Source organism: Pteropus medius, unplaced genomic scaffold, assembly GCF_902729225.1.
Source record: "Pteropus medius unplaced genomic scaffold, Ma_sr-lr_union100, whole genome shotgun sequence".
Taxonomy (NCBI): Eukaryota; Metazoa; Chordata; class Mammalia; order Chiroptera; family Pteropodidae; genus Pteropus; species Pteropus medius.
In genome coordinates, this window is record NW_024354498.1 from 5,949,735 (window position 1) to 5,973,659 (window position 23,925).

A 23,925-nucleotide genomic window follows, 5' to 3' on the forward strand; every position below is an offset into this window, starting at 1 on the left:
GTGACTGACCTAGGCGTGTAAACGGCATCTTGTCACTCTAAAAAGCTTGGCTGGTGACCTAGCCTCGTTTTGGCAGGTCCAGCTGGGCTGGTCCCCTGGAAGTGGTATCTTTAGCTTCCTCCTGAGTCAAAATCAAAAGTAGCCCAGGGCCTCTAGTCCAACTACCAATTTACAGGAAATACAGAGGAAAGTGTCAAAGGACACCATGAAATGCAAGCAGGAGAATCTAGGCTGTGGGAAACCACAGGACAAATGACATTGTTTATTAAAATTGCAAGGAAGGGGAGAAGGGGAACCTATAGATTAAAAACGCTTTCACAGACATAACCCATGGCACTTTGTGGATTTCGTTTGCATCCTAATTCAAACACATTGGGGGGAAAATATGACTTCATAAGACTTGGAAATTTGGGCACTGGATAGATCATGAAATTATGGAATTGTTAAATTTTCAAAATTTTAATGTAGAATACACATAAAATTTACCACCTTAACCATTTTTAAGTGTTCAGTTCAGTAGTGTTAAGTACATTCACATTGTTATGCAACCAATCTCCAAAACTCCGAACTGCAAAACTGAAATTCTGTATCCATTAACTCCTCATTCTCTCCTCTCCCCAGTCCTTGACAACCAAGCTAGCTACTTTCTGTATAAGTTTGATTACTTCAAGAACCTCATATGAGTGGAATTGTATCATATTTGTCTGTGAATGGCTTATTTCATTTAGCAAATGTCCTTGAGGCTCACGCATGTAGCATGTGTCAGAATTTCTTTTAAATTCTGCCTTAAGAAAGGCTACCTTATTAAAAAACACTTTGTAGGTTAAAACTAAATCGGATTTTCAAATATAAAATTACCTGCATACTAGGAAATAGAACTGTGTTATATAAGCAATTGGGAGAATAAGAAGAATGAAGTTTTCTATCATTTTCATTTTATAAATTGCCACCTGTGAAAATGGTTTTTGCACATTATTTGTTTTTCTTTGCATATGAAAGAATTTTTTGTACTATGTAAAATATGGAACCCATTGTACCTTCAGCCAGTTGAGACTGTACACAATGCTTCTTTTGTAACTGGATTCTTTTTACTTTCATGAAGGCGGTCCATGCCTGACATTCGCCAACCACCTTAAATTAATTTCTTAAGGAAAAAAAAAAAGGCTACCTTAAAAAAGGCTGAATAACATTCCATTGTGTATATATCACATTTTGTTTATCCATTCGTGTGTTGATGGACATAGGGATTGCTAATTTTTAAATTGTGATAATGGAGTGTGTGTGTGTGTGTGTGTTTATAGAGAGCCATACTGAGATATTTACCAATGAAATGATAGGATGGCTGGCATTTGCTTCACATTAATACAGGATGGGCAGAATGAGTGGGGATATAGATGAAACAAGCCTGGCCATGGGTTGATAATTGTTGAAGCTGGGTGGTTATACTATTATGTCTGCTTTCCTATATATTTAACTTTTTCCATAACAACACGCAAATAAACAACATCGACAACAAAAACCAAACTGGCCAAATGAACAACTGCCCTTTTAGAACAGGGAGTCCATGAACTTATTTCCCAAGCACGGTCTCAAGCAATCCGTTGGCAAAGGAAACCCATTATTCCTCCTCCTCCTCCTCCCACCATTTTGAGAAGTGTAGCTTAGTTCCAGTGAGAATATGGGCAACAGATTACAATTTGATTTCTCTGCTCTCCAGTTTTCCAGCCTGAGGTATATTTGCAATTCAGGTCCAGGACTTTAGCTTAAGAAGCCCAACCTGTTTTGTTTTGTTTTTCCAAACAGCTTTATTGAGATATAATTCACATGCCATACAACTCACCGGTTTAAAGTGTACAGTTAGATGGGTTTTGGTATATCGCACTATTAAGTTTTAAAATGATAGTAAATTATATATAACAAAAAATTGCCATTTTAACTACTTTTAAGTGTACAATTCAGTCGCATCAGTGACATTCCAAACTGTTTTTAGAGTTCAGGTGTTGATTCAGCTGTGAATATCAGAAGACATCTGAGGATCATTGCCTTTTTACAATTTATTAAGTCAGTGAGAACCTGAAAGTGGTCAACACTTTCCAGAAAAAGGATATTTGATTCGAGTGTGATTGGAATGAGTCTGGAATTTCAGTCAGAAGCCTAGGAAAGAGGTTCTAACTCCAACAAGTAACAGGCGAATACCGTTGACTTATTTCTTTACCTCTAAAAGGAATATAGTGCTGGCCCTTCCAATAGCAGAGCTGGGCCCAGCTCATTCAGCCTTATTTTTGCTTCATCCCTAGGAGCAACCAAAACCACGGTGAAGGCTGTGTTCCTCAGGGGACAGACAGTTTTACAATCATTCTGAAAGGTAACTTCTTCAAAATAAAAGATTTTTAAAAACTACAAACAATCAACTTAACGATGGACTTCTTTTCCATCTCTTTTTTATCCTCAACGCTATGCTGGTAGCAGGCCACGAATAAACACTTGTTGAATGAGGATGCACCCTTATCCCATAGAAATGTCAGTCTAAACCCTCTTATCAAATCGTTTTTCTTACAGCCATGCCACCCTGAACAAGCCTGATCCCGTCTGATCTCAGAAGCTAAGCAGGGTCGGGCCTGGTTAGTACTTAGATGGAAGACCATCTAGGAAGACCAGGTGCTGTAGTTGTAAAAAATAAAAAATAAGGGATTGAAAGCTGACAAGGTCCTTGCAATCTGTGAGGCCAACCAAAGGTTGCCTCGTCTAACAAAATAAATAATAAATTTTAAAAAATGGTTTTTCTGCTCACTCCTGTTTAAATTACTAATACAATAGTTATAATAACCCCTTTGTATTCACAAACTATCTTTCCTTCATTAGCCTCATATATTAATAGACTAAGATAAAGATGAGGCCCTACATCCTGTGGTGAAGAGCCTGTCTTTGGGGACAGACATTTTGTACTGATGTCAAGGGAAAGTGGAGTTTGCCACCCCAAAATATGCCTTTTGAGATACTGATTACATTAAGCTGGTTATTTTCAAGCAGCGAGACTCAGGAAGAACCTTTGACCATTCCCCTAACTGCCTAAAAGAATTTAGATAGAGGACCTGCTCCAAGAAGGGAGATATCACAGATAACTACAGTTTAATATAAACTAATGTGTGATAGACAGAGAGGCCCATTTCATCCAAGTCTTCTGTGTCCCATTGTTAAACGTAGCCCAGCAAACATCTATTTACCAACATTTGCTTTTCCATCTCCATGTGAATTGCCTTCCTGCCCTTTGAAGTCCCGCAAACAGCCTGCCTCCTTTCTTCTCCTTAGCTCATGATGGCATATAAGCAAGCCTTAATTGCCTGATCTGTCCTCAAGTCTCATTCTTATGCAACTTCTGCATGTCCATATATAATAAATTTGGTCATTTTGTCCTGTTAATCTGTCTCATGTGAATTTGATTATTAGTCCAGCTAGAACTTAAAGGAAAAGTTATTTTCCCTCCCGACAATGTCCTGGCTTCGCCACTTATATTAACCAATACACTTCACATCTCTGAGTCTCAGGTTCTTCATTACAAAAAGAAGATCCTAGTAACTGTCCTGGTTGTAAAAAGGAAATGAAGTACTGAAATGTGAAAGGAAAGCTTACATACATAATGGGTGTTAAGTATTACCATTAATGTCAACCCGTCTCACAAGCATCCTTTCCAACTAGGTCCTCTGGAAAACTTATTTCATAGCAAACTCTTCTATGCCTCTAGCCTTTTTACAAGGTGTTTCCTCCTTAAAACTTTGTTTGTTTCTTGGCTTTATGGAGACTTGGGTCTCCCTTCCGGTTCCTGCTGAAAATGAGCCTCTGCTCATTTTCCCGGAAGTTGACATCACTATCCCCAGCTCTTTGCTGCTTCTTCCACGACATTGCTCTGTCATCCATAGGGGGGCAGAAGCTCCCTTTTGTTCTGAAATTCATTTAATTTTGCCACACAACGCTCCACCCTACCTTGCTGCTGTCATCTATTAGCTTCGGGGTCACTCTTCCACATTCACTGAAGAGTTGGTTCCTTAGCCTCAACTGACTCCTCCAAGTTCCACCGTCGTTCTTCCAAAGCCCTCAATGTCCCACACACTGGCTTGGTGGGTCTAGCCCAATGCCAGTGATGCCCATTTCACCTGACTCTGAGACGGGACATCACTTGTAAAATTCTTAATCTTTTAGCAGGAAATGAAATGGGATTTCTCATGCAGAGTTAACCTTTTTAGTAAACCTAGTTAAGTTTTCTTCCCTCCTTTCTTTGGAGAAAAGGCCCTCCCCCTCAAATCCTCTGGTTATTGATAAGGGTCATCAGCCCGTTGTTAAGCAGAAATGGTGTTAAGCCAGGCAGGGCCCTTAGAGTCTGAAGTGGGAGGGGACTTTAAGCCAAAGGTCTTTCTTTTTACTCTTTAAGAAACGTATTAACCAAGCCTGTTTCCCTTTACTCACTTAACAGGCAAATCAATAATAGAAATGAATAGATGTATGATTTAAATAACAAGTTTGTATTTTCTTTGCCTTGTCTAGGGACTGAGGCGGCACTTCAGCAGGAAACCCAAGACCCCACTCTGAATGAGGCAGAAAGAGAAAGAGCTCCATGAAACCCCTGTAGGCAGGGACTACGGCCATTCTCAGCAGGAATCAGATATGGAAGAAGAGACCTCCCGTCCCTCAACATCCATACCAATAATATGGGGTTCATGGCTCTTAGAAAAGAGGTAGGCAGGAAAGTTAGAGGGTTTCGGGTCGGCCTGGAAAGACTGAGGTCATCCTATCTCAGAAGGGGTCTGCCCTAATCCACCCACAATTAAGCAAGGCAGAAACAAATAAGCAGAGACTAAGGTACTAGTTTAAGCCAGTCACTGGCACCTGCGCAATGAAGACCCACCCACAAGACCTCCAACTCACCTGAGCCCTCATTATGCCATCATTATAATATGATGCATATGCCCGGAAGTTATTAATATCATTGCAACGGACTGAACTCTGGGAACAAACATGCGCAGAAAGCAAAATGATGAATCACTGAGTCCTGTCAATCTTAGCTGTCAATCAAGGAAGCCCACCCTAAGTAACCACCCACAGCAAAAAAGGCATAAAAACCCTGAAGTCTTTGTTACCAGGCCTTTTGAGCCACGCTTCTCTTGCTCAGGCCCGCTTCCACATCTGGAAGTGTACTTTCTGTCCTAATAAAACCTTTCTTTCCTACTGTATTTCGGTGTCTTGCTCAATTGTTTGTTCGAGACATAAAGACCCTGAACAAGGCGCCGGGAGAGGACCCCACTCTCCAGTAACAACTCCATTTCAGCAGTATCATCCTGAAGTGCTTCCTCTTTGACGTCTTCAACACCAACACCACACTTGGGTGACAACTCACCAGTTTCTTCATTCCCATGGGCCCTTGTCTTTGGTTCCTCTTTTCTCTTTCTCCCAGTCTATCCGCTCCCTGCTGCTCGTTCCTCTGTGGGTTATTAACTACCTCTGGTGTATTAACCGCGATCACATTCTTTCAGTGCCCTCAACTTTCTCACTCTCTCGTCTTCCTGTTCTACTCAAACAGCAAACTATTGTTTTATCATAAATGTCTATGTATACCTACCTGTAGATATCTTGTAAAATTATGTCTGGATATCATTGCACAATTACGATTTTTAAACTCCACTAGGTGTTCCATGACACTTGTCTAACTTGGCACTCTAGTGAGTTATACTAGTTATTCAAAATTTTCAACACTATTCTACTTCAATTTCACTCCAAGCCCTTCTATTCCTTAGAGCCTTTGTCGTTCAGTGGTTTGTGTGTGTACTTCCCTCAGCCTTAACCACCTCCTTTCCCATCCTCCAAAAATATTCTTAAGAAGTTACTCGGTGAAGCCTTGATTGTCCACCCTCTGTATTTTTTTTTTTTCTATAGGAAAGTTCTAGGAACTTTACTGATTCCAGCAGACCCGTAGACCCTCTCAGACTCGGAGCCCCTCAAAGGCAGGCGCCCTGATTTATTTTGGTCGTTTCTTCGCTCCTGTAGTTCCTTGAGCGCTGCAGGGGACCCACAAACGTCTGTGACAGTGTGGTTCTTTACAGTGGTGAGAACAGGACCAGACGACCCAAGCAAGGGGCTCGGTGTGCCGAGGGGCCGGGACTTGGCGGGAACGTGGCATTCACCTGGGTCCCCGAAGGGCCTTTGCTAAGTGAGCCGCGGAGGGGAGGAGCAGCCCTCGGGTAGTGCGCGGCCTGGGGCCAAGTGCGTCCAGGGCAGAGGGTGACGGGAAGCTGTGCCGGAGGAGTCACTTTTTAGAAGCTGGTTTTGTTGCGTTGCACAACCCCGGGTGCAAACCCAAGCTCACCGGCGTGAGTCAGCTGGGCCGGCAGCCGCAGGAGAGGAAAAGGTGGGCGACGAGGGCGCCGCGCACCCCGAGGCCTGCGCCGACGGCGGGAAGGACCCGTGGGCGACTCGAGACACCTCTAGCGGCGGCCCCCTCCCAAGTCCCACAGGTGAGCGCGGGCGGGCCGCAGGGCGGATCCCGTTGTCCCCACCCGCCACCCTCCCGGCGCCACCACCACCGCGCAGGTAACCCCCGCCCGACCCTTCCCCGGACCCCCAGGGCCTTCGCTCCGGGGCCACCCGCCTCCCCCAAAGGCCTCCCAGCCCGCACCCCCAGCTCCGGCGCACACGTGAGGCCGAGCGCCTTTGTCCCCTCCCGGATGGCGCCCGCACCCAGTCCGAGAGGGGCGGGCGGGCGGTCGCATGTCCGCACACCGCGCACGCATACCCAGGGGATGCGGGGCCGGAGCCGCCCCGCGGGTTCCTAGTGCGGTCGGAGCCCGCCTTGCTGCGGCCGCGGCCGGGGGTCGGTAGCGCCGCGTCTCCGGGGTGCGCTTGTCCCCTCCCCATTTCTCCCGGGCCTCGGGAGCCCCGAGAGCCCAGTGATGGCGTTGGCGGAAGTGAAGCCCCGCGCAGAGTGAAATGGCCCTTCTGCGCTCCTCACCCAGCGCGCTCGTTCAACAACGACCCTCCTGTTTCCCCCATAGTAGCTTGTTCGGGCTCAAAGTGCCGAAGTACGCTGCTAGTGCTGCGGAATAGCTTTCTTTTTGCAATAATTTTTACAAATTCGGTGTGTAATTTCCGTACAATAAAATGGCCCCATTTTCTGTGTGCAAATCGGGGTCTGACAAATTATGCATCCGTGTAACCACGACCCCGACACAGACGTAAACCATTTCTATCACTCTAGAATGTTCCCTCGGCCCCCTTCCGGTCAATCCACAACCCCCATCCATTTCTATCATAGCTTAATTTTGTCTGTTGTAGAACTTCTTAAAATGGGATCTTTCAGTAAGTACTCTCGTTTTTAACATTACGTTTTAAATGGCTGTCGTTGACAAGGTGTCTCTTGGTGCTTCTGATGTTTTCAGTTGTTCTAGGCCTGCACTGTCCAAGGTGGCCACCACTCGCCACATGTGGCTCTTAAACACGAAATGTGGCAAGTCTGAATTGAAGTGTGCTGTGAGTAGACACATCTGATTTCGGGAGACTTAGTACCAAAAAAAACATGCAGAAACAATGAAACTGTTATGGATACATTGGGTTAAATAAGATTATTAAAATTAACTTCATCTGTATCTTTTTTAGTATGGCTACCAGAGAATTTCAAGTTACACAGGTGGCTCATGCAATGTTTTCCCAGTCGCAGGACAGCAGACACTGTACCCCTACATATTTCTATTTTACATTTCATTCTGCTCACTGCATATGAGTAAATGAAAACGTCAGTCTTCACGTGGGGAAAAAAAAACGGGTCCATTCAAGGAAGTAACTTGAAGACCCTACCTTTTCCTACAGTTTTAAAACCTTGTTTCAAACTTATTTGTTTACTTAAAAGGAATAAAAAGGACCAGGTGTCTCTTTGGTATTAAGTGACGCGTTAAAAGACTTTGTAAAATATCTAATGTGCTTTAAAAAGGTATCTTGTGTTTTTGAAAGTATATGAAGCTAGTAATTAGCCTACACCCTAATTACCTAACTATATTAAAATTTAGCATTTTGGTGTACTTTCGATCAGTCTTAATTAAAAAAAATAGTTGAGATGATATATTCAATTTTATATCCTGCTCTGTTCATGTAACATAAGCACATCTTCTATGAAAAATTCTTTGGATTTTTGACAGCCACATAGTGTGACTTCACATGAATGCACTACAGTTTTCTATGGCATTTTTTGGTTTTGCTAACTTTTACAAATGGGAAGTCATTTTAGTAGTGCGATAGTGCCAGAATAAGGTATGTTTACGGCACCGCTTTTTTGCCCCTTAATTGCACAGAAAAGGTGAAGTTCAGGAGGGCAGGGGCCTTGACTTTTCACCTCCATTTCCCAAGGACCTGGGAACACGTCAAGCCTATAGTAGACATTCAGTAAACATCTGCGAGTTGATTGAATCAGTAAGTAGGTGGTTCTGAAAATAATAGCTAACTTCATTTAGCACTTGGGCACTCTCTTGTAAATGCCCACACACCTCTATAAGGCAGGCATGATCTCTGTGTACTGCATAAGTAGAGAAAATCGAGGTTTAGAAAAGTTGAAGTTGTCCAGGGGCAGAGATATAAATGACAGCATGTGAATCCAGGCTGGCTGACTGCAGAGGAAGGATACTTATCAAAATAGAAGAAATCAACAGTGAGATGAGTTAGGGAGGGCTGTGAAGAAATTACCACTGTCATGACTACCTGGGCCATCAAGAGTGGAAAGAGAGAAATATTCAGGTACATTTTGGATCTACAGGGGGAGCATTCTGGGTTTGGATTAAGAATTTTTTAAGCTAAATCTAGCTCACTGAGTAGATGGCCAGATGGCTAGGGAAGAGAAACAATGGCGTTGAAAGAGATCAGCTGTATTTGTAGAGACAGGCCCAGGGACTTAGGGAAACCATTTTGGATGGGACATGTGTATTGTATTGTGGATGGCACGGTTTATTTGCCCTGACCACAATCAGCTAGTTCAAATTGAACTCACAGCTCAGAATTGAGATAACTTTACACCTTTAAGTTAAGATAGTTTGCTTTGAATGATAAGCAGCGGAAACTACAAAATCAGGATGGGCATTCCTTTGAGGAGGACGGACAAAAAGTAAATGGGAAATTGAAATCATTCCTACCTGATTGCATTTATACTTTATTTCCAAGTATTTTTAAAAAATGTGAATTACAGTAAAAAGAGGGATTTATTATTAGCTTTTGTTAGTTACTTTTTTTTTTCAGTTGTAATTTTCTGTTAGTGGTCTTAGTTGCCCGTTTGCCATCCATGATGACGCAAAAAATGCTGTTAAGGCTTACTTTCACGTGTATGGTCACATGGCAAACACGGAAGGCCCCTGAGCAGGCTCAAGGGAAAAATAGTAGTGCTCAAAATAAAGAAAATCAAGTAGCTATTGGCTTCCTGTCTGCCTCTCGAATAAAAGGGCTTGAATCACACAGCTACAAAAGTCAAATAAAATTTCCTTACGACATATTTTCTTTTTTTCCCTGCCTGGATATTCTTGCTTGGTAAAACTGATAGGTAATGAAATAAATTCAGTGTCTGGCATGCCTATTTAAGGAGGATACATTCATTATTATTAATAGTGATGTTAACAGCTAACTTTTATTAAGTTCTTACTGTCTTAATAAAGGGGTTGATTTTGACCCCTTCCATACCAGGCATCAGCAAACATTTTATATAAAAGGCCAGGTAGTGAATATTTCAGGCTTTGCAGGCCAGAGGTCTACTACTACACAGCTCTGCCATTGTAGCGAGAAAGCAACCATATGTAAGTCAACGGATATGAAGTTTGAGTTTCATACAATTTTAATGTGTCACGAATTATTACTCGAGCTTTTCTAGATTATTTAAAATGTAAAAAACATACTTAGCTTGAGGACCATACGAAAACAGACAGTGGGCCCTAGTTTGTTCACCTCTGATCTGTACCTAAACTCAATCCTTAGAACCACCTAGGAATTTTTTTTTTATGTTGGCATCTACAGATGGCTGACACCTGTGCTATGCTTAGGCATGCCTTGAGAGGCCAAGCCGTGAACTGAGGCCAGCTGACACTAGTGCTGGACTTGGGGCTGCTCAGTAAGAGGTACGGGGCACGCTGAGGCCAGATGCTGCTTGTTTGGGTTTTGCGCACCTTTGAGAGATTTTAGGAAAGTCTATAACATGAGCCAAGACAGGCCATTTGTCTGGAAAAAGCCACTGTGGGCGGCTTGGGTGGGCCAGCACGTTGGGAGGGGTAGAGTCTCATGGAATCACCTGGGCAGGGCCACCTGTGTTATTCAGCTTGATGGAGACTCAGATATGGTGGCCGCCTGCATCTGCAAACTGGGCAGAGGAGGGCTCAACAAAGGAACAGTGGCCTCTGCCAGCCCTTCTGTCTGGGAGAAAGCCGCCCCTCCAGTTCTCACCCTGAAGCCAGGCAACTCAGTTCTTCCCCATGTGTCTCATGCCTTTGGAGCTGCCGCCCCAGCGCTGGAGCTCAGAGCCAGCGAGTCCGTCAGCGAGTAAGGCCGGCGCGGGCCCTTTAAGAGGAATGCCTGTGACTCCTGCAGCCATCCTCTCAGCCATAATCTCTGCTGGTTTTCACAACCAGAGGTTGTGGAGACTTCTCTCCCTGGCACTAGAACCCCTCGCTCTTCAAAGGGACCTCTGCAGACGAGATATCCCTCCTGATTCTGAAGCATCACACGTGAGTGAGGGTCCAGCCCAGTCTGCGTCTCCGCCCCTTCTACCAATCTTGAAGTGGCCCCTTCTGTGTGTCCCTAGTTGTAAGACTTCTGTTCAGCTAGACGTCAGGTGATTCTCAATGATGGTTGATCTGTAATTGTAATTTTGACGTGGTTGTGGAAGGAAGTGAGCACGGCATTTACCTACTTCGCTCTCTCTCTCTTTTTTTTCTTAATGCCTACAGCACCTGGTCTTCGTAGGTGGTCTCCCATCCAAGTACTAACCAGGCCCGACCCTGCTTAGCTTCCGAGATCAGACGAGATCGGGCACGTTCAGGGTGGCATGGCCGTAGACCCTACTTCGCTCTCTTAAAGCCTCCTCCCCTGAATAATATTCTAAGGGACTGGTATTTTCATTCCATTTCACAGATGAAGAAACAGGCACAGATTGGATTAGTAACTTGCCCAGATATAGCCTGTACAGATCTGTCTGACAACAGCACCTGATCTCTTATAAATTTTACCATTCTCTGAATCCCAGAGAAATTTATCATGATGAAATTTGTCGCATGATACAGTTGGGGTAGATGGAAAATCAGGGCAACGAAGCCAGCAACTGCTTGCAGAAAGTAGCCACAGCTTCCTACATATTGACAAAAATTAAAAACCAGAAGATAAGACTTTGTTTCAAAGGTTTCAAATATTTAGTTTAGATAGAAAAATGCTGTGTAGTTCTGATTTGAGGTTCTGATTTAACATACTCTCTGCTTTACTGGTTTGAGAACATTTTTCTCTTCTCTGACCCTCAGTTTTATTACCTTTCAGATTTTATCTGGGTGCTGGCACCCAGCCATTACTCTACCAATGAAGTACATCCTGGTCACTGGTGGGGTCATCTCAGGCATTGGGAAAGGGATCATTGCGAGCAGCATTGGTATGATTCTAAAATCATGTGGACTCCGAGTTACTGCCATCAAAATAGACCCCTATATCAACATCGACGCGGGCACTTTTTCACCTTATGAGCATGGTATGGAAGAGAACCGCTTCCTCCCTTATAAAGCACTGGATTAAGTTGCAGTTATTTTATGTGTTTTGGGTAATTTCTTTAGGATAGAGTTCCAGAAGTAATGCTGCTGAATCATACGTTATGAATATGTGAATGTTCTCATGGTCATTGATACATTGCTGATGACATTCCAAGTCAGTCCACTGTTTTGGGAAACAGTGTGTGAAGACACCATTTCCGTTGTACCTTTTGCAGTGTGGATTATGTTCTGTTTTATTATCATAAAGGTGATGTGTTTCTCTTAACATTTCATTGTTAAGAGAAAAAGACAATATAGAAATATTGGCAGTTATGTTGACTATAGAATGACATGAAGAAAATAAAATTGATTTCCCACTTTTTGGAGCGACTATTATTAATGTGGACATTTTGATGTATATAGTAATTAACTTTAAAAAGGCATTAACCCTTACATATTTTCTTTTACACAGAAGCAGGAAAGTACATAAATCATGTCTATCTGTTCACGAAATGAACATACTGTGTTAACCAGCCCCCAGATCAAAAACCAGAAACCCCCCTTTGCCCAAAACCACCAGGGTAACTGCTATTCTGTCTTCTGACACCATAGATTAGTTTTGCTTGTTTTTCAACTTTAAATGAATTGAATCTTATAGTCACATTATTTCAAATCTAATTTCAAAAAGAATATACCGTAAACATTTTTATGTATTCTATATTCTTAAAGGCTGCACAGAGTCTGAATAATGGGAAATAATTTTGAATGTTTCGATGTAAACAACACTGTGATGGAAATCTTTAAAATTCATTCTTTAAACACTTAAGTGCAGAATCTCTGATTTGACAGGTAGTTATGTTTTTTAGGCTTTTGATACATAATGCATATTGCCAAAGGTTTTTTAGGTTCAAGATCCCTTATTTATAACTGTAAAATCCAAAGAGTTTTGAAAATTTAAATTTTTTCATAGGTTTGTGGCTATTTATAGTGTTTTTTCAAAAGTTTTGAAAATTGAAAAATATAAAACTGGGGCTATTTCTATCCTTTATTCCACTTGGAATGTGTTTGATTATTTATTCCACTTGAGATATATATGCTTTCGGGGTGTTTTCTAATATATGGAAAGTATTCTATATTACCTCTCTATAATCAGAAAAAATTGCAAATTCCAACTTTCATCTTGTCTCTAAGAATTTTCTCATAAGTCTTGTGGATCTGCACCAATTGACATCCTTGTCAACAGTGCACAAGAAGGCTCGATTCTTTATACCCTTGCAGAATGTTATTATTGTTTTTAAATTACACTAACCTGAGAGTAAGAGGGTATCTTACAGAAGAGGGCATCTCATCATTTTAACTCAAATTTCTTTAATTTTCATCATTTCTGTGTAAAGACTTATTCAAGCCTATGGTAGATCGTATTTTTTTTTTTCGAAACTATCACCCAACATCTTTCGGTGGAGTAAATTTCCCTGCCCCATTGACTTTGGTCATATAGGGTGGTTTGTTTGGAACTTTCCTGGTTTTGAAACTCAAAATCTCTCATTCTGGGAGCCCTGTTAGTCCTGGGCAAACCGGAGAGGTTGGTTGCCATATTTGGAAGTGTGATTTGTTCTGCCTATGGGATATTAGTAAATATGACATATGCCTTGTTGAAGCAGGCATTTTCAATGCAACAGCATGATTTGGCTCATGAGAACTGCCTGCCTTATACAGAGATTCCTCCTTCAGCCTGGATCCTGGGATGAGAATGCCCAGAGCAGACCCACAACTGACCCACAACTCCCATGTAACATGACGGAGAAATCAGTACATGTTTTGTAAGTCGCTGAGATTTTAGGCTTCTTTGGTATGCAGCAAAATTGACAAATGGCATGTGTTTTGCCAATTTTCCTTTGGGTTTTTTAAATGATTTTCAAGAATACTAGATGTAAAGTATATTAACCTATATTTATCACATGTATATATCTTTACTCTGTTTGAAATTTGTCTAACTATGATCTCTGTTAGTTCCTGATACATTTCCATTTACCATTTATGGGATTAAATGTATCGACTATTTCCTTTATGGTTTCTGCCTTTGACGTCACCTTTAGGCTTCTCCGCCCCAGGAATAGTTAAATATTCATCCATATTTTCTTCTGGCACTTTTATAGTTTCATTTGCTTTTACTTTAACATTGTTAACACATCTGGTGTGAGGTAAGGATGTAAGACAATTTTTTTTTCTAAATTTTTTTCCTAATTACCCCGTTATTCCTTGTGGCATTTATCTAAGATTTCATCCTTTCTCCACTGACTTGAAATACCACCTTTTATTATATACTAAATTTCTGTCTATACTTAGGTCCGTCTTTGTACTGTTTTGTTCCAGATCTCTTTGTTTCTTCCTGTCTACCTTTCTAACAACTACATCTTTTTATTATCAGATAGGTCAGGATTTTCCTCATTGTTCCTTTTCTTTCTTTTTTAATTTCAAAATGTTCACTGTCTTCAAGATTAATTAGGAATGATTTTGTCAAACTTCACAAGAAATCAAATTGGAGTTTTTTGGCAGAAATTGCTTTAAATTTATGAATTAATTTGGGAAGACTTAAACCGTGAAAGTATTTACTGACCCATTCAGGAACTTTATAAGAGGCTTTCATTTTATTTATACATTCTTTTATGTCTCTAAAGTCAGGTTTTTAAGTGTTCTTCTTGTAAGTCCTACACATTTCTGAGTATGTTATCAACTTTGACTTGTGATATCTTTTTTTAAGACACGTGTTAAATTCCTTTATGTAATAGAGACCTTTTTGGCTATTTTGGTTTTGTGTATCTGTTGATGTTATCTTATTCCATATTTATATATTTTGAAATATATACATATATGTATTTCAGTATTCCTTTACTCACTGTTATTCATTATAAGGGCTTTTATTTTTACCTCTTTTTTATTTTGGTAATCAAACCTGTTTTTCTTCCAAATTAACTTTATTTAAAATAAATTTTTTTTTTTATTATAGTGACATTGGTTAACAAAATCCAGTAAGTTTCAGGTATACAATTTAACAGTAAGGCATATATATATTGCATGTGTGTTGACCGCCCATAGTTAGATTTCTTTCTGTTACCACATCAAATTAACTTTAGCGTTATTGTCAAGTTTAAAAAAACTGTGGGAATTTTAATTATAATTACACTAAATCTAAAAAGCTGTTTTTGAAGACTTGTCATCTATAGTTTTTCTCTTCTGGGAATATAATACATACATACTTTTAAATTTTAGGAATTTATAACTTGAAGACCTTTGCCATATATTTGGAGTATTGTCAAATTGGATTTGGCCTGAATTACCTAAAGGTTTTTCAGAGATATTATTTGTCGGAAGTTAAGATGATCAAAGTAAAAAGGCTTTTCCATAGATTAGAACTTCCTGACGAACATGAGAAAGTGGAATTTGAACTGGAAATGGAATTTGGGAAATATGGAAATACTGCATATTCATTAATTTGCTCTTTTGTCCTTAAAGTTAGAGATCTTCCTGACTGCACTTAGGTACCTTATAAAGGAAACATAAATGAGGATATAAAGGGTTTCTGATTAGGTTTATAAACTAGCCAACCTTCTTTTTTTGCTGTGAACATCTCACAATAGGAGTAAACGACAGAATTTCCTTAACCAGGGAGAGGTTCAGTTCTTACAAGGCGGCTTTAGAACATTGGACTCCCAATCGATGCCTCCAAGTGACATTGGAGACCCAGAGACATGCCCGATAATCAGTGCAGGTGCTCCATGTGCGATTAGGTCTACATCTACATCTTTTTCCATGGAGCTTTTGTGCAGGTGGCTTATCGCACACGCTGGCTTTTTCGCCTCGCTTTCACCTAGTTGCCCTGTGGGCTCCCTGGGGCCCTGCTTTTCATCTATTGTCTGTTTAATTGTGGCTTTACCCAAGGTGAGAGTCAGTTAAAACTTATGGCAATTCAAGAGTCCAGGGTACCGATGCTTTGAAGTAAATTGCTATTAATATTAAAAATTGCCGTTTTAAAGTCCCTTTTTTTATGTGGTATATGATGAGTTTGGAAAAGCTAAATCTTGAAGACAGAATTTCAGTAAGCATTTGAAAAAATATCATGATAGGATACCGGAATTTTTCTGACACATTTTCAAGGATATAATTGAATCGTTAAGTTTTCACATCAAAATAATGAAATGGTGATAGACTATGGCTTATAAATAAGTGTCTTAGAAGCTTTTTAATAAAATGCGTCCCTCTTTGAAAAATAATATGGAAGCAGATTTAAAATTTTTACATTGCCTTTGTATTCCAGGTGAAGTGTTTGTCTTAAATGATGGTGGAGAAGTTGATTTAGACCTTGGAAATTATGAAAGGTTCTTGGATATTAATCTGTATAAAGATAACAACATCACCACTGGGAAGATATATCAGCATGTGATTAATAAAGAGAGGCGTGGTGACTACCTGGGGAAAACAGTACAAGGTATTATATTCCACAAATGTTAGGGAGCCCTGTGTGCTAAGCACCCACACCCTGCTCAAAATACACAGGACAATGACAAGGTCCCTGCACTCTACAAGTTCTAATCCTTTTCAAATCCCTGTGTTCTTTTCATTTTCCTCAAAGGTGTCAAGTTCATCTTCCATGGTTCTGATGGTATTCATCAGTCTTTTTCTTTTTTGCTAATGCCGTCGTTTCCCTTAGTCCATATATCTGTCTGTCTTTGTCTCTTTCTCTCTAGCTTTTATTTATAAAGTTCATCTTTTTTCATCTTTATTCATCTTTTTTACCTGATCGGAGTGCAGTTTTTTGTTTGTTTTTGTCTGACTTTTATTTAATATGTTCTTTTTCTCCTTTTTTCTTGTATCTTTGCATGGATAATGATTACTCTCCTTTGAAGAAGGACAGTGTTGGGGAAGGACTGGGGAATTGAACTGGAGTGGCAGGTAGCATGGTTGGACCCTTTTTTCACCAACGCTTTCTCTGGATAGTATGGTCTCTTTTGTTTCAGAAAAGATGCCCGTCCCCCTACAACTCCGAAATCTTGTATTCTTACATTCCTACATGGTAGGGTAAAGGTGATAATTCCTCATCCCCTTTACATCACTGGAACCATCTGAGAAGTAGATGTAGGAGTAGGACAGATGGAGGTCAAAAGATCGGCTATGTTATTGCTGAAACGGGACGGTGTGGCATCGATCTCCGGTACAGTTGCACTTTCTAATAGTTTTCCCCCCAAGTGTGGGTCTTGGGACAACCTGCGGGAGTGAGTTGCTGCCACACAGGGTATGTCCCAACAATGGAGGAGATGGAAAGGCCCCAGACCTAGGCCCTGACCCCATAATCCCTGTGCTGCCCACGTGGAAGCAGAATCGGCAGACCTTAACCTGCCAGAAAGGAGTGGGCTAGGCATGCACAGAGCGGTCGTTCCAAATACACCAATCGGAGATGACTTCCTCCTGCCTCGAGAGCCTAGCAGGTGTGAGGTGTTGCAGGTGACAGATACATCTTTGCCTCAGCTTCCTGAAGGCTAACATTTCTACTTCTTGCTGTCATATTAGGTTTGCTGAATTGAGTCCCCATGTACACATGTGGATGTCACTATTTTGTCTCTTCAGTTGAGATCTCCAGCTGCAGGCCTACTCATCATCCAAGGGCCACCTGGGCCTCACACGTTTGCAGAGATGTCACCTTTTGGCCTTTTCGGCTGATATTAGCACTTGCAGGTCCCTGATCAGCACGCAGACCTTGTCTGTACCCCCTTGAGTGGACCCTTCCCCATGGCTTTTGGGCTGCTCAGAGTCTGGAGGGCGCGGCCACTCTGCGTCCTTCTTTCCTGTGGAATCTAGTTAGCATCCAGCACTCTAGGCAGCCCTCCTAGCACAGGTTTTCGTTGACGTTATAGGAGTTTTCTATTTGCATCAAAGATGGTATTTCTGCTTTCTGTTTCTTGTTCTCTGGGGTCAGTTGATTTCAAAAGTAAAGGCATAACATTTAAATGACTAAACCTATACCGCTTCTGTAGTATTCATTTCAGTGAAGGAGGATAATAGCATTAGGACTGTAGCTTGATTAACTTGCCAGGTGGCTGTCAGGTTATTTGGGAGATCTAAAGACACTGATATATTCTTTCTCATGACCATGAAATAAGCTTTCGTGCCAATTAATTCTTTCTACAGTTGTTCCTCACATTACGGATGCTGTCCAGGAGTGGGTTATGAATCAAGCCACAGTGCCTGTGGATGGTCATAAGGAAGAGCCCCAGATATGCGTTATCGAGGTAAGCATGGAACTTGTCTTTGTAAACTTATATTCCTCTAGGCTTTTAAGCATCCGATCTTTTTATTCACCAAATATATGGAGATGGTTTCCTGTGTGCCAGACACTGAGCTAGGATATAGAATTCCACCAGGGAACGGCATAGATGGTCCCTGCCTTTGTGGTCACAAGTCAGTGGGCAAGATCGGCGTTAAGTGGGGTGAGTGCTCCTGGGGCAGGGTAGCAGCAGCCCACATGCAGAGACATCAGTTGCTCCTAAAGTCAATGTTAAGGCCTCCTCACCAGGCCTGGGGTGGGCACAGTCTCTGGCCTCAAGGAGCTTGCAGAGCGCCCTGTCCTGTCACAACAGAATGCATTCCAGTGAGTGCTGTTTGAGAAGCATCTGCAAAGTGCATCAGAAGAAGAGAGAGGGAGTCGGGGAAGGCTGATGGTAGAGGTGATTTGGAGGTGAGGATTAGCTGTTTAAAAAAACAACAGTATTTGAACTTGCCACTTTTTCACTGTTTTCCTTCTTGTCAATGGGAAGAATGAGAATGACATCTGTATGCTCCTTATCTAAATGTCAGTTGACTTAGTAGCTAGGCAGGAGAGCAGAATAATGAACAGTTTGGTTCCTAGAGTCAGACCGCCCAAGTTCAAATTTCTGCCGTGACCCCCGAGTGACCCCCGAGTGGTTTATAAGTCAGCAGGTAGAGTCTGGAGCCAGACTGCTTGTGTTCATAGCCCAGCTGGGTCACTTACCAACTGGGTGACCTCGGACAAGTTTGCATAACTTCTCTGTGCCTCAATTTACTCATCTGCTAAGTGGGAATAATGGTAATACTTAACTCATTGTTTTGAGGATTAAGTAATCAATATACTTAGTGCTTAGAATAGTGTCAGATCTATAGTATGTGCTCAAAAATTATTAGCCATTATTAAGGTACGTGTGTGACTTTTGGCGAGTTCTCAAAGCTTCAATATACTTATCTATACAATATGATAATAATGTAATATTATAATAATAACAAGATAATAATAGGGTTGTGAGGATTAAATGTGATAATATAAAAGCACTTGGCAATATCTGGCATTTAGAAAGTGCTCAATAAACACATTAGCTGTTACTATGGTCATTATTAGTGTTAGCAGATAGATATGATGCTATCTACAAGATCTGTTTTGTTGCTAGTAGAGCTGATAAACAACATGACGTGCTGTTCTATTATATATTAACTATTTTGCATTACTATAATAGTATGGCCGATAATATAAATATATAAGTGTGCTATGCAAAAATTTCTCTCCCATGGTATTTCTTCTTTCACAATTTATGAGGAAAGAGGGAATCCTTCCTTTATCATTTTTTCAAATTGGAGTATAACAGACACAGAAAAGTACACATGTAGATGTATAGCTTGATGAAGTTTTACAAATCGATCACACCTGCATAATTAGGCTTGCTTCCTTTAAAAAATATTTAATATCTAATACAGTGAATAGTTTGCAAACAAATTGGGCAATGATAAAAGCAAACAGCATAAGAAAAGAGAAAGGCAGGTGATAACTCCAGGAAGGGTACCGTCTGATATGAGAATGGAGATGTTACTGGGGCTTACCTTGACTCTACAGTGAAGAAGGCTTAAACAGTCTCTCCGTTTATTGATTTTCAGTTTTTAGAATCAATCTCAGGATGCGTCAGGGAAGGCTTAAAAGCAGGGGTGTAAAGGTCGTCAGCTTTGAAAGGGGGATTCGTGAGGTAGAGAGGGTGGACGAGTGCTGGGTGGGGGGGAAGGAGGGAGATAAGAACCTCATTTTATACTGTGAGGTGTCTACAGATACTATTAATACAGTCATATGCTGCCTAACGACGGGGATACATCCTGAGAAATGGTCGTTAGGTGATTTTGTCGTGCGAATGTCACAGAGTACACTTACACAAACCTAGATGGTCTAGTCGACGACACACCTAGGCTATGTGGTCTAGCCTGTTGCTCCTAGGCCACAAACCTGCACAGTGTGTTACTGTACAAAACACAAGATTAGATCAAGCACAAGAGAAAATGATGTAATCAAGAGGTATGATAAACACAAAATGTATGAGGCTGCTGCTGGCATAACATATACTGTTTTACAGCAAACATTTTTTTACAAGTAGAAAGAGTAGACTCTAAAATAACAATGAAAAGTCTAGTATAGTAAGTACACAAACCAGTGGCATAGTCATTTATTATCATTATCAATTATTATGTAATGTACATAATTGTATCTGGACGACATTATAAATTAATATCTCTACACTCTACAAAGTGATTGCCTCCAAAGTCTAGTTTCTCTTCATCACCATACGGTTGACCCCTTTCACCCCTTTTGCCCACCGTCACCCTCCCGTCCCCTCTGGTAACCACCCATCTATTCTCTGTATTTGTAAGTTTAGTCTTTTTTGTACGTTTGTTTTGTTTTTTTAGATTCCACATATGAATGAGGTATTTGTCTTTTTCCTTCTCACCTGTTTCACTTAGCATAATACCCTCAAGGTCCATCCATGTTGTCACATCTTCTATATCTGTCCATTCATTGACAGACACTTTCTTTTAGTTTTTGTAGTTAAAAGAATAGCCTTTTAAAAAGACTATTAACTTAATCACAGGAAAAATTCCAAATGGTCCTCTGTATGAATGTTTTTGCTTTTTATTCTCTCATTCTGCTCTTTTTTAAAAGAAAATCTACATTTCTAATAATAATCACAAAAAGAGGGAATGAGAAATGATCTTTTTAATGTAATTGAGCTGCCCCCGAACTTCATTAAAATATAAGTCCAATTTGACTGTGCGATGAGCTGTCTTACCACTTCTTTTTCATCTTTTCAGCTTTCCTAGCCATTATTTTTGAGAATCATTCTTGAACAAAGCTTTTATATGTCATTCCGGGGCTGGCACACCTGACTCTCACTGTCATCATTTTACAAAGAAGTTTGCTATGGAGTCAGACTCTAATTGTTAAAGATTCCACCTGCACAATGAAATCAAGAATTCTCAATGACATCTCAAATTAAACTGAAATTTCCATCTCAACAAATAACAAGCAAACATTTTAGGCCTGTACCTGCACACTGTTCTTTATTTTTTTCATGTCTCTGTTCTTTATATATTTTTTTCTGCTCTCGAATTGACTTGTTTGGCTTAACAAAGATTGATTTAGCACTGTAATATGTACTAGCTCCATGATAGCTGCAAATATGATGAGATGATGACTCCTGCTTTCCAGGACCCATCATCTCAATTTTTAACTTCACGGAAACAGAAATTGTGCCACCCTTTGGTTTAGATTATTGTAGTAATCCTGGCAAAAGATAATGTGGGTTTGCGTGTCTAGGATGGAAACAGTGCAGGGTTTTGCAAGAGGTTTTGGAGGTATGAACCACTAAACTGAGTTGGGTGAGGAAAAGGGGGCATCGAGGATGATTTCTAGACGTCTAGCTTGAACCTGGTAGTGGGAGGAGATGCTATTTGCTGAGATGAATTGGCACCCAGAGAAACAGGCTCAGAGTTGGGGGACCAGGAGTTCAGTTTGGGACATGGTAAGTTTGAATAATTGATTCATCCAAGATGTTGAGGACAAGCTGGCTACAAAGCCCAGTGGTGCTGGGAAGAGAGGTCAGGGCTTGAAGTCGATTCTGGAGCCAGTCAGGTAGCTGAAGCCAGAGAAGATGGTGAATTCTGGGGCGGGGTCCACTGTGATCTCATCTTCCTCAACATCCAGATCATTCCACTTAGTGCTTAAGTTTTACTCCTGATTATTGTTCTTTAACTCTGCCTTAGTTTCCTTGCTAAATTCTGAGCTCCTTAGGAACACCTTGTCTTAAATTCTTCCCTGCACCTCATTTATAGTGTTGAGCATGTAGTAGATGCTCCAATGCTAGACAATTAATTTTAAGATCCATTTGATGGTCTTTAAGTATTTAAATGTGGTGAGGATGAATGGGTTAAGGTGATTTTTATCCCGGTCTAAAGTAAAATGCTTAAGCAACTCTTAGAAGCACATTGTAAATTAACATTCATCAAAGGATTATATTGTCAGGAATATTCTCAGGGCTTTTGGTGCTGCTTGTTTCAGAAAGCCGTCATGTTTTAATAGCAGTGATTTAATTCTGTTAGTACCACCATTGCAAAGAGACTGTTCAGATGCATGCATATTTGTGTGTGTGTGTGTGTGAGAGAGACAGAGAGAGAGAGAGAGAGAGAGTGAGTGTGAGTGTGTGTTCACTCAGAGAGAAATGCCTGCATTGCTCCCAGTTTATTTTGTGGTGGTTTCACTTGATTTGAATTCTACCTTCCAACTGGACCACCGGTTCTATCTAACTGATCTCGCTCTTTTGTGGCCTATATTCTGGATCTTTTTTCTGCTATGATTTCCTTTCTTTTTTCTTGAAGCCCTCCATTTTATTTTCTTATTATTTTTTAACGCCTACAGCACCTGATCTTCCTAGGTGGTCTCCCATCCAAGTACTAACCAGGCCCGACCCTGCTTAGCTTCCGAGATCAGCCGAGATTGGGTACGTTCAGGGTGGCATGGCCGGAGACTCCATTTTTATTTTTTAACATTTTCAGTCTTAATGAGATGAAGGGTCGACAGTCTTATAATGATCTCCCATTTGGCGGGGCGGGGATTTCCTAGTCTGTAAAATCCATGGTGAATCGATGCCAACATGACTCATTTACTTCATTTAGTCCCTATGTCCACACAACAGGCAGAGTGGTCTTATAAACACAGGAATCGGATCATCCTTAAAGCTGTCCTTGCCCTGCTTTCTTCTCCCTTCTTGAGGCTCCGCTCTTTCATGGTTACATGGCTATGTTACGTTTCATGTCCTCTTATTTTGCTTTCTAGTCTCTATTTTCTTTTCCCTTTGCTTCATCTCCCTCTTAAATTCTGACCTTAGGATGAGCCCTCTTAACACTTCTTTAATGTACAGTGCTTTTCTTTTTCATTTCTAACAGCTTTAATTTATATATCTAATTATATAATTTATAAGGTTTAATTTATATATCTAAATCTTACCTGTTTTAAGTATAAAATTCAATGATCTTTAGTATATTTACAAACTTCTGTGCTTGTGTAACCACCAGACTTCGGATCTTCTGCTTAGTTTATCAAGAATTTTTCTATTCGTCTGTGTAACATGGAAGTTCATTTCAGGTTCCTTTTTTTTTTTCCATTCTCAGCTGGGTGGCACCATTGGAGACATTGAAGGAATGCCATTTGTGGAAGCATTCAGACAATTCCAGTTTAAAGCAAAAAAAGAGAATTTCTGTAACATCCACGTTAGCCTTGTCCCACAGGTGAGCTTTCCAGATAAGGATGTAGACGTCAACTTCTATAAGTCTTCCTATGATATTCCGTTTATTTCAATCCACATTTTAACTAGGGAGCCATTCACTATCCAGGAGAGCTAATTGTCCATCACACTGACGGTGACCCATTTCTTTTCAGCCCAGCGCAACCGGAGAACAAAAAACCAAACCCACACAAAACAGTGTCCGTGCGCTGAGGGGCTTAGGCCTATCTCCTGATCTGGTGAGTTAAGGAGAGTAGGTACATTTCTTGGAATAGAACTTCCTTTTCTTAATCTATAACATCATCTAAGTTCTTTCCTGGTTCTCGGATGGTTCCTATGACATTGAGCTTTTTGTATCTGGGAGCCAGGGAAGGCTTATTCCCTCATCCTTGTGTCCCCTCGTTTGATTGGCTACATTGACAGCTGGGCAAGTGCAATGTCCTGTCGTTTTGTATGGTCCCTGGGTCCTCGAGAGTGAGGTGGCACCTTGGAGATTTTCCTGTGACTCTGCCAGGATGTGCTATCAGTGCCCTTATTTATAGCAGGTAATCCAGTTATTGCCAGAGGTGTAGATCAGGGGTCAGCAA

The 23,925-nt window shown here is 40.9% G+C and overlaps 1 protein-coding gene, 1 non-coding gene and 2 pseudogenes across 2 annotated transcripts in view; 2 read left to right on the forward strand and 2 right to left on the reverse strand.

Annotated features, from left to right (window-relative positions):
• Nucleotides 1-2,551: 2,551 nt before the first annotated feature.
• On the forward strand, nt 2,552-2,670 carry LOC120594344 (uncharacterized; annotated as a pseudogene).
• A 7,635-nt stretch (nt 2,671-10,305) lies between these two features.
• Nucleotides 10,306-23,925, forward strand: part of CTPS2 (CTP synthase 2) — an 84,853-nt gene continuing 71,233 nt past the window's right edge. The window contains 6 exon segments of the mRNA XM_039852294.1: nt 10,306-10,733; nt 11,536-11,740; nt 16,054-16,224; nt 17,922-18,022; nt 23,226-23,342; nt 23,494-23,577. Coding sequence (XP_039708228.1) covers nt 10,482-10,733; nt 11,536-11,740; nt 16,054-16,224; nt 17,922-18,022; nt 23,226-23,342; nt 23,494-23,577 — 930 coding nt within the window. The 5' untranslated portion in view covers nt 10,306-10,481.
• Nucleotides 10,947-11,065, reverse strand: LOC120594343 (5S ribosomal RNA). Its single transcript, XR_005650552.1, has one exon. It is a non-coding gene; the product is annotated as a 5S ribosomal RNA (ribosomal RNA).
• LOC120594353 (uncharacterized) lies at nt 22,465-22,583 on the reverse strand (annotated as a pseudogene).